The 14365-nt window shown below is 37.5% G+C and overlaps 1 protein-coding gene across 2 annotated transcripts in view; it reads right to left on the bottom strand.

Annotated features, from left to right (window-relative positions):
* Window positions 1-14365, bottom strand: part of PLAA (phospholipase A2 activating protein) — a 40463-nt gene that overhangs the window by 3633 nt on the left and 22465 nt on the right. For both annotated transcript variants that reach the window (XM_028834308.2, NM_001260548.1), the window contains 6 exon segments: window positions 14190-14359; window positions 11866-12023; window positions 10937-11156; window positions 8760-8828; window positions 5551-5619; window positions 1773-1874 (listed from right to left, as the gene is read on the bottom strand). In XM_028834308.2, coding sequence (XP_028690141.1) covers window positions 1773-1874; window positions 5551-5619; window positions 8760-8828; window positions 10937-11156; window positions 11866-12023; window positions 14190-14359 — 788 coding nt within the window.

Below are 14365 nucleotides of genomic sequence, written 5' to 3'. Positions count from 1 at the left end.
ACAGTTGTCAATGAAATAGTCAAAGAGTTAAATGCCTACTGATAACATTTAATTTATGACTTAGTTCCATACGCATATCTGACATCACATTATTTTAAAAATTTATTTAATGGACATACTGCCCTTTCTTCCCATGTTCACATTTCATGAAACAATTTCCTTCAAATCCTTCACATGTATCTTTAGTATCAGCATCCTTTTTATGACTTTTGAGTTACTGTGTTTCTTTAAAAATCTTTATCTCAAGAATAAAAAAGTCCAAATTCCGATAATAAAGGTAAATTATCCAAATTTACACCGTTGAAATCAATTATAAATGGAAACTAGGGCCTGTTTCACTAATCTCAGGTATTAACAACTTTAATTCTAATAAACAAAAATCAAGTTTATTAAGGAATGCAAATATCAAGATACCTGTTAGATTTTCACGAGTTTTTAAAAAACATCTAAAAGTGTGCATATACTACATTATTCAAAATAAAGCAATTAAGAAAACATTAATGAGTGATTTTTATAAATTTTTACAATACTGACCCTGCCTTATACTCTGGTAAGTATGTTATGTTATGTTATCCCAATTAATTCTCATCATAATCTTTGTGGCGAACAAGCTAACAGTACCCTTAGTCCAAAACAACAACAACAACAAAACACTGTTATTTTGTTTTGAGGAACACAAACAGAAAAAGCAATCAAAGTGGCTAAAGCAGATTCATTTCTTTTTTTTTTTTCTTGAGACGGAGTCTTGCTCTGTTGCCCAGGCTGGAGTGCAGTGACACGATCTCGGGCTCACTGCAACTGCGCCACCTCCCAGGTTCAAGTGATTCTCGTGCCAGAGCAGCTGTGATTACAGGCGCCCACCTCCATGTCCAGCAAATTTTTGTATTTTTAGTAGAGATAGGGTTTCACCATGTTAGCCAGGCTAGTCTTGAATTCCTGACCTCGGGCAGTTCGCCCACCTTGGCCTCCCAAAATGCTGGGATTACAGGCATGAGCCACTGCACCAGGCCAGCAGATTCATTTCTAATGGGCAATTGAAAATGAACTTGTGGCCGGGTGCGGTGGCTCAAGCCTGTAATCCCAGCACTTTGGGAGGCCGAGAAGGGCGGATCACGAGGTCAGGAAATCAAGACCATCCTGGCTAACACGGTGAAACCCCGTCTCTACTAAAAACTACAAAAAAAAAACCAGCCGGGCGAGGTGGCGGGCGCCTGTAGTCCCAGCTAATGTAGTCCCAGCTACTCGGAAGGCTGAGGCAGGAGAGTGGCGTAAACCCGGGCGGCGGAGCTTGCAGTGAGCTGAGATCCGGCCACTGCACTCCAGCCTGGGCGACAGAGCGAGACTCCGTCTCAAAAAAAAAAAAAAAAAGAAAAAAAAAAAAGAAAATGAACTTGTATTATTTCTGAGGTCCACTAATTTTTTAAAGATAAGATCTTTATTTTTCAAATGCTTGACTCATTGATGTTCATTAATTTTTTTTAAAAAAACATTAAGAACCTGGGTGGGTAGAATTTACATTTTCTACCTTTAATTTTTTTTTATTAAAGTCATCATAAATTACTTACTTTACATTTGTGTAAGGCTTCTTAGAAAGTATTATGGATCCTTTACCAAACTGTATATTTGTGGTGGACATAGTTGTTTAATACCGCAATAGAAATCTCTATTCATATTAAGTACCCAATTCCTGACACATGTTGGGAAGAGAAACAACCTTGATGACATCTCAAACAGTCTGTGAATATGTGAAAAAATTAATTAAAGAGACTTACCTAATATTTGTGTAGGGTTTGCTTGGTCAAATGTGACAGCCTCTTTTTTAGGGAAATAAATATTCATTGTTTTAGATGCAGCTGATCGGTAGGCACTATTCCCTATTTAAAGAATAGAAGATGATGATAACCGTAAGTAGTGATCAAAAATGAGATTTTACTAACCATATGACTTAGTTTTGACAATTAGTGAGATATGCAACTATTCAGTGCATGCACTAAACAAGGAACCTCAAGGGGAAAAATATCCACAATATTTTGGTTACTTTATATTTATTGATATAATATTTTTTGGTTTGGGGAATGGAAGCTTAAATGTAGAACAAGATCATCTCATACTTTCTACTTCTTTTTTTTCTTTCTGAGATACGGTGCAGTGGTGCAATTACAGCTCACTACAGCCTCGACCTTCTGGGCTCAAGCGATCCTCCCACCTCAGCCTCCCAAAGTGCTTGGATTACAGGTGTGAGCCACCAAGCCTGGCCTAAGATTCAATCTAAATTATACATTTTAAAAAATGTCAAAGAATACCATATAATTATATGAAACTTTCCATTCTCATCTTTTCTAAGGCATGCTGATCTCTCCCTTATGTCTTTTATTGCTTATTCCAAATGATGTAGTAGGCATTATCGTTTGCTCTAATCTTTTTCTGCATCATCTTTATAAATTCCCAAGTTATAAATCCCTGAAGGACAGGAGTCCTAGTCTTTTTTTTTTTTTTTTTTTTTTTTGAGACGGAGTCTCGCTCTGTCGCCCAGGCTGGAGTGCAGTGGCGCGATCTCGGCTCACTGCAAGCTCCGCCTCCCGGGTTCACGCCATTCTCCTGCCTCAGCCTCCCGAGTAGCTGGGACTACAGGCGCCCACAACCGCGCCCGGCTAATTTTTTGTATTTTTAGTAGAGACGGGGTTTCACCGTGGTCTCGATCTCCTGACCTTGTGATCCGCCCGCCTCGGCCTCCCAAAGTGCTGGGATTACAGGCGTGAGCCACCGCGCCCGGCCCTAGTCTTTTTTTTAAAAAATTATTTTATTAAGCTTCAGGGTACATGTGCAGGACGTGCAAGTTTGTTACATAGGTAAATGTGTGCCATGGTGGTTTGTTGAGGAGTCCTAGCCTTTTTTTTTTTTGAGACAGAGTATCGCTCTGTTGCCCAGGCTGGAGTACAGTGGCGTAATATCGGCTCACTGCAACCTCCGCCTCCTGGGTTCAAGCAATTCTCCTGCCTTAGCCTCCAGAATAGCTGGGATTACAGGCATGTACCACCACGCCTGGCTAATTTTTGTATTTTTAGTAGAGACAGGGTTTCACCATATTGGCCAGGCTGGTCTTGAACTCCTGACCTCGTCATCCACCTGCCTCGGCCTCCCAAAGTACTGAGATTACAGGCGTGAGCCACCATGCCCAGCCACCTTTGGGATTTTTATGAAAGCTCCATCATGGAGGCATGACTGATTTTTTTTTTTTTTTTTTTTCAGGCATGAACCACCAGGCCCATCCAAGTCCTAGTCTTTTACACTTTTTTTCACATCTTAAGTCTCTATTATATTAACAGAAACTCAGTATCTGATCATGAACTGGCACATGATGAAAATTCATCAATATTCAATGAATAAAGTGACTTCAATTAAGTATAATTTAAATCTAATTTACATCTCAAATTTCAAATCTGAATCAACGTAAACCCTATTTTGTTCTAACGTACATTTAAGGTATTGTGCAAAAATATGAATAAAAGATTTATTTTAATATTCTGAGTATATCAGGAATAGAAAGGGATGAAGGTAAAGATGAAACAGTGAGACTGGTGTATAAAATTAATTCTGTTTATAAAGAATAAATTTTTCTTGACATAAAAATGAGCTATACACACGCTGCCTGCATTCTTGGTCATTATAGTCTAGTAGTTGTGTTAAGAATGCAAATATTAATCAAATATCATCCAAATATGTATAATGAAAAGTTCCCTGATGGAAAAGTTCAGGATGCAATGAAAGATAAGAGTAGGTGATCTAGCAAAGGGCATATGTGGGTGTTCAGAAAAGTTTCACTGAGCTTATCTAATACTGTATTATACAATTAAGTAAAAAAGAAAAGGCAGAAAAACAGCCAATAATTTGTGGTCTAAATGACAAGGCAAAGGGCAATACATAAGTATGTCAAAAGAAAACAGTGAGTTCAAAGCTCTGGAGGTAGAAAATAGTATTACATGCTAAGAAACTGACACCGGTCAGTATGGCGGGACAGAGGAAAGGCAGAGAGGAATGTGAGGCAAGGCAAAAGAAAAATATTCACTGGGAAGCCACTGAAGAGTTTTTTAATCAAGGGAGGTGCAGAAACATAAGAGTAAACAATAAAATGATCACTGTCTGCAGTATGGATCATGGAGAGACCAATTTGGAAGTTATTTCATTATTCTAGGCAAGAGGTGACATTAGCTTGTACTAAGGTATATAAAGTTCCAATATACACACCATACTGTTAAAAACTAACTTCTGGAAAATGGGAGGGAGCACTGTTAACTTTTGTTAACAAGTACAGCTAACAATTACTAAGCATTAATTTGGTAAAAAGTTATTTACATAAATTTTATAATTTTAAGCTCTTAATTCTAGTAAGTAGAATTAACTTTGCAAATGAGAAAAACAAAAGCACAGACACATCAAATAAATTGTTCAAGGTCAAGCAGATAAAAAGTAGTAGAGCTGAGATTTGAATTTAGATTCTCACTCCAGAATCCATAATCTTAATTAGAGTTACTATGTTATACGTCAGTATTGCTAACCAATGTTACTTATGCAATTAAAAAATAGCTTACAAAATCACATGCCAAGTGATGGACATGGTAGCATGAGCATGTAAACCCAACTACTCAGGAGGCTCCGGTGCGAGGATCATGTGAGCCCACGAGTTTGAGCCCAGGCCAGGCAACAAAACAAGATCCCATCTCAAAAGTAATAAAAAATAAAAACATGGGCTAGGTTAGTTATTGAGTGGTAGGTTTATGGGTGTTTATTTTAATGCTGAATAACACATATGTTACTCAATTTCTCTCATATAAATTACGAAGAATATAAAAATTAAGTAGAAAAAAAAATGCCAAGATATCTGTCAAACTTGAAAGAGATGAACCACAAATTTAGCTCTGTGTTTTACTGGCAGCCAATACAGAGGAAAACATACCAGCACATATTCAATGAACAAGTTAGGTATGTCAGACTGTAGACTAGATAACTAAGGATTAAAAAACAATTAGTTGCTCAGAAGAATGATAGCTATTCCAGGCCTAAATCACAGAAGCAAATTCTTTCCTGAGTCTTCTTAAAGAGACCAATGTATAATCCAGTGAATAACATTCTCAACACATTAAGTAAGAATGAAGAGATGAGAATAAACATAGACTTTGTAATAGTAGCGAGGAAAGGAGACTTACTACAGTAAAACAGTAGTTTCCGTTCCTAGATGCATATTAGAATCACACTGGAAGATTATAAAACTACCCTTTGCCAAGTCCCTAACTCACAGCAGAATTAGACCAAGTAAGCATCTCTGGGGATAAGGCTGAAGTACGTTTGGAAAGCTCCCCAGATGATTCTAATACGTAGTAATGAGACAATTCTGAGAAAACTCGAAAAGCCAGACAAGTTTGGTCTTGATTTACTACACAAAAAGTTCTCAACCAAGAAAATGACACAAATTTTCTTACTCTTTTCATTAAATAAAAGTTCCAGTGAATTTTTAAAATCTAAAAAAAGGAAAAAGAAACAAAAAGTATGTACCTGTAAATGGATCAACTCCGGCCATGGTAGTTCCCATACTTGTAGAACCTGGTACATAACGACCAGCACCTACAATACAATAGTACTCCTAGTAAGCAAAGGTGACTGCAAATTATAAAGTTCAAACTCTTCTTTGCTTATTTCCATTATTAAGCAGAATTCACAATGGTGTCATACTATACATAATAAATATGCCATAAATTTAATACAGAAAAATGCTGAGAACAGTGCCTGGGCATGTCATAAGTGCCCAACAAATGTTAGCTACAAATTAAACATTACATGCCTTATATATTATAATTGTAGAAGTTTAGTAAATTACAAAAATGTAAGTGGATTGGAGAGAAATAAAAGTTTCCAGAAAGAAATGTGAATGCTATTCTATTGAAGTAAAGGGGTGGGACTAACTAGCACATAAGACAATTGGAAAAGACTCAGGTAGGTTAGAGATACTATGACAACAGCCCAGTCACATTTTATTATAGATAATACTTGTGGCTGTCCTATTGAAAATAAAAAGAAGGAAACATAAAAAGTAAGTATAGAGAGAGAATCAGCAGGATTTGGAGATACTCAGAATATTGGATCAGCCTTTATGGGAAGAAGAAAAATGAGCTACTGTTCTAGCCTCTCTCAATTTACACTCCAGGAGTTGTTATAATTGGTGCAACATACACAGAAAAGCCAAACAAAATTTAAAAAGCAAAACCAGAAAGAGAGTAAGATTAATTAAAATAATGAGAAACACAGAATAGGTTTGTTGAAATTTAACCATATGCCAGCTAATCATCTTCTATGCATATATTCATTATACTATTCTATAGATACCATTATAATTCACAATATTTTAGAAGCAGAAGGCTGAATAACTTGCCCAAGGCATTAAGCTCTTAAGAGGTAAAGTACAGTCTCACACTTTTCTAAATATGGTTTTCTGACCACCTGAATGAATCACAGTTTCAATACACAGATTCCCAGAGTCCACCCATAACCCTGGGGTATTCCAAACTGGCTCCACTTTAGAAACACTTGGGGAACTTTAAGATCGCTGGGCATGGTGGCTCACGCCTGTAAACCCAGCACTTTGGGAGGTTGAGGTGGGCAGATCACCTGAGGTCAGGAGTTCGAGACCAGCCTGCCCAACATGGAGAAACCCCGTCTCTACTAAAAGTACAAAATTAGCCAGACACGGTGGCGCATGCCTGTAATTCTGGCTATTCGGGAGTCTGAGGCAGGAGAATTGCTTAAAGATGCGAGGCAGAGGTTGTGGTGAGCTGAGATCGCACCATTGCACTCCAGCCCGGGCAACAAGAGCAAAACTCTTGACTTGGAAAAAAAAAAAAAATCTAAGATCAAACTACCACCAAGATCATTTATTTAATTAGAATCCTTTGGTGAGAGATCAGATCATGAATAGTTTTAGTTTTAACCTCCTCACTAATCTATTGAATCAGAATCTCTTGGCCGTAGAACCCTGGGATAAGTAATTTAAACAAGCTTCCCAGATCATTCTAATAAACATTAGCAGTTTAAGGACAGCATAAATTAATATGGGGAAGAAAGAAGAATTAAGATTGACTTTAAGTTGTAGCCAGACAGGGAAATCTTTTGGCCCAGTGCCACTGACAAAGTTGGGAAAACATCATCATCAACAATGACTAACATACACCGATGGCTTAAATATACGCCAGGCATTCTGCTTAACACTTACACATATTATGCCATTTTATTTTCATACCTCAATATGGTAGAGGCTGTTATATATTTATATGAAAGGTATTCAATTATCCTAATGATACCCTAATTCTCTTGGACATTGTGTATGCTATCTTGCATATCTGCATAATCACTGCATGTTCTGAGTTACTGACATTATGGAACAGTGAGATATACTCTGGTTATAATGGCCCCCGGAGTTTTCTTGATTTTGCTGGTATTAGTTGAAGCTTGGTATGTTCTTTCTGTTCCAGAAAAAAAGGCCGCCAAAGTGATTTGGATTCTCACTTGGTATTAAGTTTCAGGGCATCACTGTTTCTGAACTGCTGATAAAGAGAAAGCCATCTTATCTACTCTTCAGATCCTTACTACCATTTGAAATCACATGTTATCAAAGACTTCCTTAACAGCCACTGTACCATCACAGCATTTAGTGCGATAGTTAATTATTTTCATTTACTGGTTATCAATGCACATGGTACAACCATTTGCATCTGGGCCACAAAAACATTCACAGGAAAAAGGAAGCTCACTGACAGCAATCCACAACTTCATGACACTGACTTAACATTGTATGTTTGTCCAATCTCTGGCTTAGGACTGTAGATTGTGATTTTTATAGCTCACAGTACTAATCTGCAAGGCCAGTGGATACCTAAAGGCTATGATCTCTTCCCAAACTGAGTATACTGTCGAGGAACTCTGTCTGAAGATCCAACAACAGCATCATATAAGATATCAAAAGCCATTCTGAAAATAGAGACTTCTTCAGCTGCCTTAAAGTCCAACTCTGGCAACTTTTTCCAGTAGTGTTGACGCTGAGGCATGCATACCTTGGTAAATAAATTCATTTTGAAGAGATACACCAACACTTCAAGGGCTTCAAGAAGGACATTAATAACTTAGATTAGGAAGACTATTCCTGGGTAGCTGGGTGGAATGTCTCCTTCCATGTTAAGTCAAAATATGCCTGGGGAGACTTCTTGATTGTACTGCTCCATCCAATATCAGGGACTCACATGGCTCCTTCTCTGCTCGTGATTGGTAGCATCTCGCCAGTGATAGCACTCATGCTGTGTCTTGGTTGGTGGGTTCCCCTATTATCTAATTTCACAGATAAAAAAAATAGGCTCAGACAGGTTAGGTAACTTGCCAACTTCTCACAGCAAGTAAGTGGTAGAGCCCAATTTTGAACCAAGGTTTGTCTGACTCTAAAACCTATGTTCTTAACTACACTGCTCTCCTGGTAGGAAGGACCCCTGGAGAAAACAGAGTTCTAATAATATGCTATTTAAAATTCACGAGGAAATCTACACAACTACTCCAGGAAAAAGCAAAAATCAGAAGTTAAAGAAAAGGAGATCCATCAAAATTGAAAATACATGTAAGGGAATTATCAGTTATGGGATGACATCTCCAAGATGTAAAGCCATGTAATGCAAGATGCCATACATTTAGTGAAGAAAGATACATGAATCAAAACTGCATCCCACCTGTAAAAGGATCTGCTGTGGGTAGTGTGTTAGAAGATCCTGAAGAGCCCGGAACATACCGACCACCACCTGTGCATGCAAAACAAAGAAAAGGCAGAAGTGCACCAAAGTTCTGAATTTTTCAAACAGCACAATGCTTGTTTTAGAAGAACCTACATTTGGAGAAAAACAGAAGAGCAAAACTTTCACATGATAGAATGACAGAAACTATAGTTAGAAGTCTTATAGCTGGGAAAAAACTGAAATTTTAATGAATATCCAAGTTTTGTTTTCTTAACTTTAATGTTTTATTATATCTTAGCCCCAGCACTTAAATATTAAAGCTTAATTCAAATATCAAAAGAGAATTGCAGGTGATATCTGACCTAAATATATATACATACAATCAATTCCTGTCTCTGTTCCTATACAAACTCACAAGAATTCCTGCTGTTGTTGTTATCAAAACCACAGGCACTAAATGTTAATCTTTTAGAGCTCCAGGTTCATTAATTCATGTGTCAAACAATGGACTCAGTGCTGGGGATCCAGTAGGGAACAAAATTGCTAATACCCACTGAAGCTTACAACCCACTGGAGAAGAGAATTAGAAAGGGGATGAAAACTACAAAGGAAAGAGATTTCCATTTATACATTTACGAATGTGTGGCATATGTGCCTATGTTTTGTTAGTACCTCTAGGGAAATAATCAGGTTGTCCACAAAAACAAAAAAAAAGTAAGGATGCTTATAAAGTTAAGAGTCTTAGAAGGGCAAAACAAGCCAAGTGCTTCCTAGGTTTCCAGACAAAGTCAGCTGCTTTAATTCCTTTCCTGTATCCCACATGCAAAATAGCTTACACAGTACTACAATCTGTGTTCACTCTTTTGAACTACAGTCTAAAATTCCAACAACAAAAATATCCAAATACTAAGCACTTATTTTCTTTTTAAGTGCAAGTATTTGGAGGATCAGATCATCTGTAATTCAGTAGTGAGTTACTTTGATAATTTTTTTTTTAATTTTTAATTTTTTTCAGACAGAATCTTGCACTGTCGCCCAGGCTGGAGTGCAATGGCGCAATCTCAGCTCACTGCCACCTCTGCCTCCCGGGTTCACGTGATTCTCCTGCCTCAGTCTCCCAGGGAGCTAGGATTACAGGCACATATCCACCACATCTGGCTAATTTTTTGTATTTCTTTTTTAGTAGAGATGGGGTTTCACTATGTTGGCCAGACTGGTCTTGCACTCCTGACCTTGTGATCTGCCTGCCTCGGCCTCCCAAAGTGCTGGCATGAGCCATCGCACCTGACCTGATAATTCTATTTAAATCAAGATGCAGGAAACATTAGTTTTATTATATGAATGGGCAATGAAATTTTGAAGTAGAAGGAGAAGAGATAATTTGGGAATGTGGAGTAGCTTTCAGGGAAGAAAAGGTGGATCTACATAAGGATTTGAGACAGGAATACAATATGAGGTCCTTTTAAACAAGGAAGAGCACTAGCACATGAAAAATGTGAGTCAGAAATGACGAGAGGAAAACATTAACAGTCAAGTGCCTATCTCAAAATGTTATTTGGAGGAGGCATTTTATTTCCTCTTAACCAGCCTCCAGAACTCACATTAATATTACTAGGATTAGATTCCACTTCTTAGGAGCCAGAATTTGGACTAGTACCACCAGCATTACAATTTACAGACTGTTATGAGCACCTAACTGCATTTATAACATCTGAGATATTGCATACGATGTTACAAACAACTAACTTAAAATGAACTTGTAGAATATATATCACATATAAACTAAAACTACCCACAGGGCTCACCTTTAGATTTGATGCATGACTGACCAATTTAGCCTCATGTGAAAAAAGAATTATTTACTAAATTTTGCCAAAATATAATTTTTAAAAAGAAATACTATATAAAAGAACTTACAAGTTTGTTTTTGTTTCAAATAACTGAAATTCCATTATAGTATGATTGTATTTTTGAAAGACAACAATTTACTATTAATTCTGTAAAATACAGAATTACTACATAATTTGAGGCTTAAACATACGAATGTGGAGTAAAACTTTGTTGTAGATGTTGGTATTTATTGAAAAAGCTAATCACATGAGTGTTTGAAAACATCAAAAGTATCAATCAACACTAATGGAAATACGTAAGACTCAATATAAACACTAACTTACCTGTAAATGGATCTGAAAAGCTGGGATTCCCAAGTCCCAACATTTGACCTTTTGTGTTATCAATAATAAATTTAGCCACTTGATCCAGAAACATAGGATTCAAATCATTCTTCTGTAAGAAGTTGTATGCAGTTAACCAGGGATCATCACTGGTATTATATGGCAATTTATATGATGGTCCACCTTCATTGACATCAATTGAGAAAACATAATCAAATTCCTAAAGCAGGAATATAAAAAGGAGACACATGTTTATTAATTTATCTGTTCACATATATTAATGACATACAAGATAACGCAGATGTGTTCTTTATTTTAATAATTATAGTACTTAAATTTTCTCCAAAGTACAGTGCTAAAATCTTCCTTTTTGGCAGATAAAGATTAATAGCCCCCATCTGCATGTGATGCAAAATTAGTATTTCATTAGGGGATGGGGGTGAGGATGAAAGATGGATTACAACTACATATTAATTCTAGAGCCAAAGGAGAGTTTCCAACTAGTTGATACCAACGTCAAAATTATCAGCTGTTACTGTGCCCTACTCACCAAAACATGCCGGCATTTTAAGCACTGCCCTGCAGGGTCCCTCATGTCTTGTCAAGTTAAATATAGCCAGGCATGAGGTATTAGATGAAAGGTGGCACAGAAGCTCCCAATACAAAATGGCTGGGAACAGCTTTTGTACAGAAATTACTAAGTGACAGACAATTGCTAATTTGTCTATCAAATGCAGCTCTTACTACATGGAAAGATACTTTTAAAATATCTATTTCAAGACAAGGAAAAAAAAAAGATTATTATCCCACACAGTAATGTATTTTTAAATGTCAAAACAAAGAAAATTTTATCACTATGGGGCAAAGGAAACCTTTAATTTGCCTAATGATTTAAGATAACAGTAATTAGAAAGTAGAAGTCGACATACTTTCCCTTCATATAAAACTTTTCCAGATGTTTGCTGATTAGCACCAGATGAGCCAACAACATCACCAATTTTTATCCACCTCCCTTCACTAACACTCCACTGATAGGCTTCGACTTTCTCCCCATCTCTGATTAGACGAGTCTGTCCTTCTCTAGTACCTTAAAATAAAAATTTTAAGAATCAAAGGTAGAATGGCAGTGTAAAATTGAAAAACATTTAGATAGAAAATTCTTAACATTAAAATTTACACACAAGAGAATATGGATTTTGTTTTAAAATAAAATTGTATTAAATATTTAAAAATGTAATTTTACTAGAAAGTGGCCAAAAAAAAATAACAGTTAAAAGGAAATATTATTAGTCAAAGGAAGGTTAACAAAACGTGATTCCACTAGGAAGCAACTGGCCCATCAAAAATAAAACAAGTTTTATTAGTGAATGTATCTTCCTAACACATTTCATTCCATAAATGGCTCTCCATTAATCCAGTGGCTCAGGCTGAAAAGTAGGAAAGTCTAATACCTTTCTCTCAACCGCATAGCTCCTTCAGCTACTTCTCAGCACCCGCTTCAGCTACTTCTATCAGCTCAGTCTTTTTTTTTTTTTTTTTGAGATGGAGTCTCACTCTGTCGCCCAGGCTGGAGTGCAGTGGCCGGATCTCAGCTCACTGCAAGCTCCACCTCCTGGGTTTACGCCATTCTCCTGCCTCAGCCTCCTGAGTAGCTGGGACTACAGGTGCCCGCCACCTCGCCCGGCTAGTATTTTGTATTTTTTCAGTAGAGATGGGGTTTCACTGTGTTAGCCAGGATAGTCTCGATATCCTGACCTCGTGATCTGCCCATCTCGGCCTCCCAAAATGCTGGGATTATAGGCTTGAGCCACCACGCCCGCCCATCTCATTCTTTATATCCAGAAAACTGTCTCCTTAACATCTCCATCATCATCCCTTGGTCCAAGCCACCATCATTTCTCAGTTGGGTTGATTCAATGGCCTCTTACCTGTGCTCTTGGCCCCTGACAGTGTATATTCCACCCAGCAACCTCAGGAATTTTTTCAAAAGTTTAACTAGGTCCTGACACTCTACTGCTTGAAACCCATCAATGCTTCTAATCTCACTTGGTAAAAGCCTAAACTCTTGAGTAGTGTACAAGACCAAATATAAATTGTCCCTACTACCCTATATGATCTTACTTTCTACTACTCCCCCTGTCCCCTCATCTGCCAATTTCAGCCACAGAGCCTTTGCACTGGCTGTTTATTCTGCCTATGATACTCTTTACACAGATATTGGCAGTATTTGCTCCTTTGCCTCTTTAATGACTTTACACAAATGTCGTGTTCTCAACAAGGCCTTCAGTGGTGGAGACAGCTATCCATCCTCCAAAGAATCATGCTCTTCTTCCATTGGATACAGCTGTAGTTGTCTAGCCAGAGACTACATTATCTAGCCCCCATGCCATCGAGCAGTCACATGATGTCACATTACTGAGTAATGGTCAGTGGAATCTGGGTGGGTGTGATATATGCCGCTTCTGGCCTAGACCATCATACTTTAATCTCCCCTCTTACACAATGTACAAAATTCAAATAATATCTAGTATTACAAAAATTAGTTTTGACCTCATGGACATCCTGAAAGGATCTCAGAATCCCCAGAGGTCCATGAATCAAGCTTTTAGAAGCACTGGTATAATTACGCAGTCAAGAGATACATCCAACACAAGATTTCATTTGAGATGACTACTGTCTCCTGATTTCGAACTCAAATGATTCCCAACTCATTACACAGACAATGCTTGATTTAAACTCTTTTTTTTTTTTGAGACACAGTCACACTCTGTCACCTGTGCTGGAGTGCAATAGTGTGGTCTCAGCTCAGCCTCGACCTGCTGGGCTCAATCATCCTCCCACTTCAGCCTCCTGAGTAGCTGGGACTATAGGAACATGCCATCACACCTGGCTAATTATGTATTTAAACTCGTTCTAATATTCAGTTTGTACAACCCCTCTTAGAGAATCCAATCAACCAAAAAGTATTAAATGAGTGCCTTTTGAATGCCTACTGTAAATGGTCTAAGTCTTGGGAGATTTATTTTTTAATTCCTGTTTATGAGAAGCTTAATTCAAAGTCTACTGTGAGACAGAGGCAAGAACATGGTTTCTCATAGTGATTATATATAATAGTAGAAATTCTCAAAAATCAGCATCTAGCAATGAGAGTAACACTAAAACACGAGCAAAACAACATTTATTTTTCTTCTCTTAATTATTCCAAAAGCCAAATATGGTGAATTTTTCCTACTAGGTACAATAAAATACTTACCAGGTTCATTAAGATGTTCCCTCCCAGGAAGCTGCTCAGCATTGATGTCCCCTAAATCGCCAGTTTTAGAATCAATGGTTGCATGAGACAGCTCTTTTTCAAAAGCCTTGATTTCTTCAGCACTTGCTGTTCGATCTTCTGATTCTGTAAACACTCTAATAATGCCATCACTGTAA

Source organism: Macaca mulatta, chromosome 15 (genome assembly GCF_049350105.2).
Source record: "Macaca mulatta isolate MMU2019108-1 chromosome 15, T2T-MMU8v2.0, whole genome shotgun sequence".
Taxonomy (NCBI): Eukaryota; Metazoa; Chordata; class Mammalia; order Primates; family Cercopithecidae; genus Macaca; species Macaca mulatta.
The sequence above is the reverse complement of the archived record's forward strand: the minus strand, read 5'-3'. Positions and strand labels throughout refer to the sequence as shown.